We start from the raw sequence: 2254 nt of genomic DNA on the forward strand, positions 1-2254 counted from the left end.
CGCCCCCCCGCGTGCGGCAGGACTCACCTCCGTGATGATGAAGAAGTCGTCGCCGGGCTCCCCCTGCACCACGATCTTCTCCCCGTCTTCAAACTGCACGGGCTCCAGGGCGTCGGCCACCGTCAGGCGCTCCCACTTCTCCAGGGACTCTGGGGGGGCGGCAGCGTCACCCCAATGTCACCTCAGACACCCCGCCCCCAGCCCACGGTGAGATCTGTGCGAGGGAACCCGAGGAAGAGGCTGAGGGGCCGGATGCACAGACCGGTCTCGCGGGACGTGGCTCAGATGTGCTGCTCCAGCACACGCCACACGCCACACGCCACAGGCCACACGCCACAGGCCACACGCCCCGTCCCCGAGTCTGAGCTCATGAGTGTTAAATGCTCTCCGGGTCTCCGGGCGAATAGAGCTGCTGCACTTTGCAAGCAGAACCACGGCTCACGTGAGGGCTGATGGGTTTGACAGGACCGAGCGATGCCCGCTGCTCGGACAGCGTGCGCCCGTGCGCAGAGGACGCGGCGGTTTACGTGGCCACACTGAGGCCCAGGGCACAGCCACACTTCAGGGCAAAGCACCTGGTTGCAAAGCCACGTGTGCCTTCAAGGCTTGCAGGCTGGGTGCACCTGTCCCCCCCGCGTGGTCCCCTCTGACCCTCAGGAAGGAAACCCCACGGGCTCCCTTTAAAGGAGATGCCGTTGCCTGATTAACTGTTTTTGGCAAAAGAAACTTCCCCGCCTGGGCTTCCAGACGCACGGATGTGGGTCAGCGGCTAAAAATACGATGCAGAGCCTCTATTTTAGATCTGGGTTAGGGGCCCGCTCTCTCCGCTTAAAACTCCTGTCAGTGCGGCACGTGCAAAGGCCACCCTTTCAACCAGCCCTGGGTCAGGGGGTGCCCTGGGTCAGGGGGTGCCTTGGGTCAGGGGATGCCCTGGGTCAGGGGAGTGTCCTGGGTCAGGGGAGTGTCCTGGGTAAGGGGGTACCCTGGGTAAGGGGGTGCCCTAGGTCAGGGGGTGTCCTGGGTCAGGGGGGTGCCCTGGGTCAGGGGGTGCCTTGGGTCAGGGGATGCCCTGGGTCAGGGGAGTGTCCTGGGTCAGGGGAGTGTCCTGGGTAAGGGGGTACCCTGGGTAAGGGGGTGCCCTAGGTCAGGGGGTGTCCTGGGTCAGGGGGGTGCCCTGGGTCAGGGGGTGCCGGGAGCTGTTGGCACAGATGCTCAGAGTTGGAGGATGAGCTGGAGACCATGGTACTGACCATGGAGGGACAGGCAGACCAGCAAACACGCCTGCAGACAGAGATGGCTTGGTTCTGACCAACAGCAGTGTGTTCACACGTGTGTCCGTGTGTTCATGCATGTGCGCACATGCAGGTGTGTGCATATGCATGTGGGCAGGTGTGTGCACGCACATACTCGTGCTGTGCACAGGCGCACATCTGTGAGCATGCACATGTGGCTGAGACGTGTGCGCCCGCCTTGCCCAGCACCCAGACCACGGAAGCGGCCGCCAGACGGGGGGCTGGACTGACCGAGGATGGAGACCTTGCTGAGGAACTCCTCGTACATCTTGCGCTTCCGCAGCGTGCTGCCCTGTGGGAGAGGGAACAGAGGGGGGCTTTGTGCCCGGATCCCCGACACGCCCACATGTCCCCGAGCGATCCCGGCTCTTCAGAAGACCCCCTTTGAGCCCTCGCATCCCCAAAGCCCCTCTGATGACAGTCGAGGGAGCGGCCACCATTTCCAATGCCCAGCACCTCGTCCCCAAGATAGAGAATCGTCCCACCGCCCCTGCAGGACCGCCAACCATGTCCCCAGGACCACGTCCTGGCCACTGGGTATGAATGGCCCTGGCGGGCAGCCCGAGCACATCCTTAACGAGAAGGCCCCTCCCCCTTCCTCCTGCTGGCGGGACGTGGAGGCCGTGGCCGGAGCTGTGGCAGCACCTGGGCCTTCGTGAACGAGGTGCAAGCTGAGGGAGCCGTCCCCGCCCCACAGAGCAGCCTTAGCGTGACCAGCCACCCCGTGGTTAGGCCACGTTCTGAGTGTTTGTCACACGCGGCGTGGCAGCCAGGCCCTGACCCCTGACCCCTGACCCCCGCCTCCTGGGACTCACGATCTTCGGGGACAGGGCTGGCTGGTGACCCGAGAGCACATGAAGGGGTGACAGCTAGACTTCCGAAGCCACTCTGGCCTCGACGGCCCCGCGTGGGGAGGCCCGCAGTGGGGCTACGCTGTCGGGGACCCACCTCCGGGGAAGGAG

The 2254-nt window shown here is 64.7% G+C and overlaps 1 protein-coding gene across 1 annotated transcript in view; it reads right to left on the minus strand.

The window, feature by feature from the left end:
- Positions 1–2254, minus strand: part of PRKAR1B (protein kinase, cAMP-dependent, regulatory, type I, beta) — a 71380-nt gene that overhangs the window by 25947 nt on the left and 43179 nt on the right. Inside the window, exons 9-10 of the mRNA XM_014535266.1 lie at positions 1524–1584; positions 28–149 (exon numbers count right to left, since the gene is read on the minus strand). Coding sequence (XP_014390752.1) covers positions 28–149; positions 1524–1584 — 183 coding nt within the window. The remainder of the gene's footprint in view (positions 1–27; positions 150–1523; positions 1585–2254) is intronic.

The sequence above is a fragment of the Myotis brandtii genome, unplaced genomic scaffold (assembly GCF_000412655.1).
Source record: "Myotis brandtii unplaced genomic scaffold, ASM41265v1 scaffold1408, whole genome shotgun sequence".
Classification (NCBI taxonomy): Eukaryota; Metazoa; Chordata; class Mammalia; order Chiroptera; family Vespertilionidae; genus Myotis; species Myotis brandtii.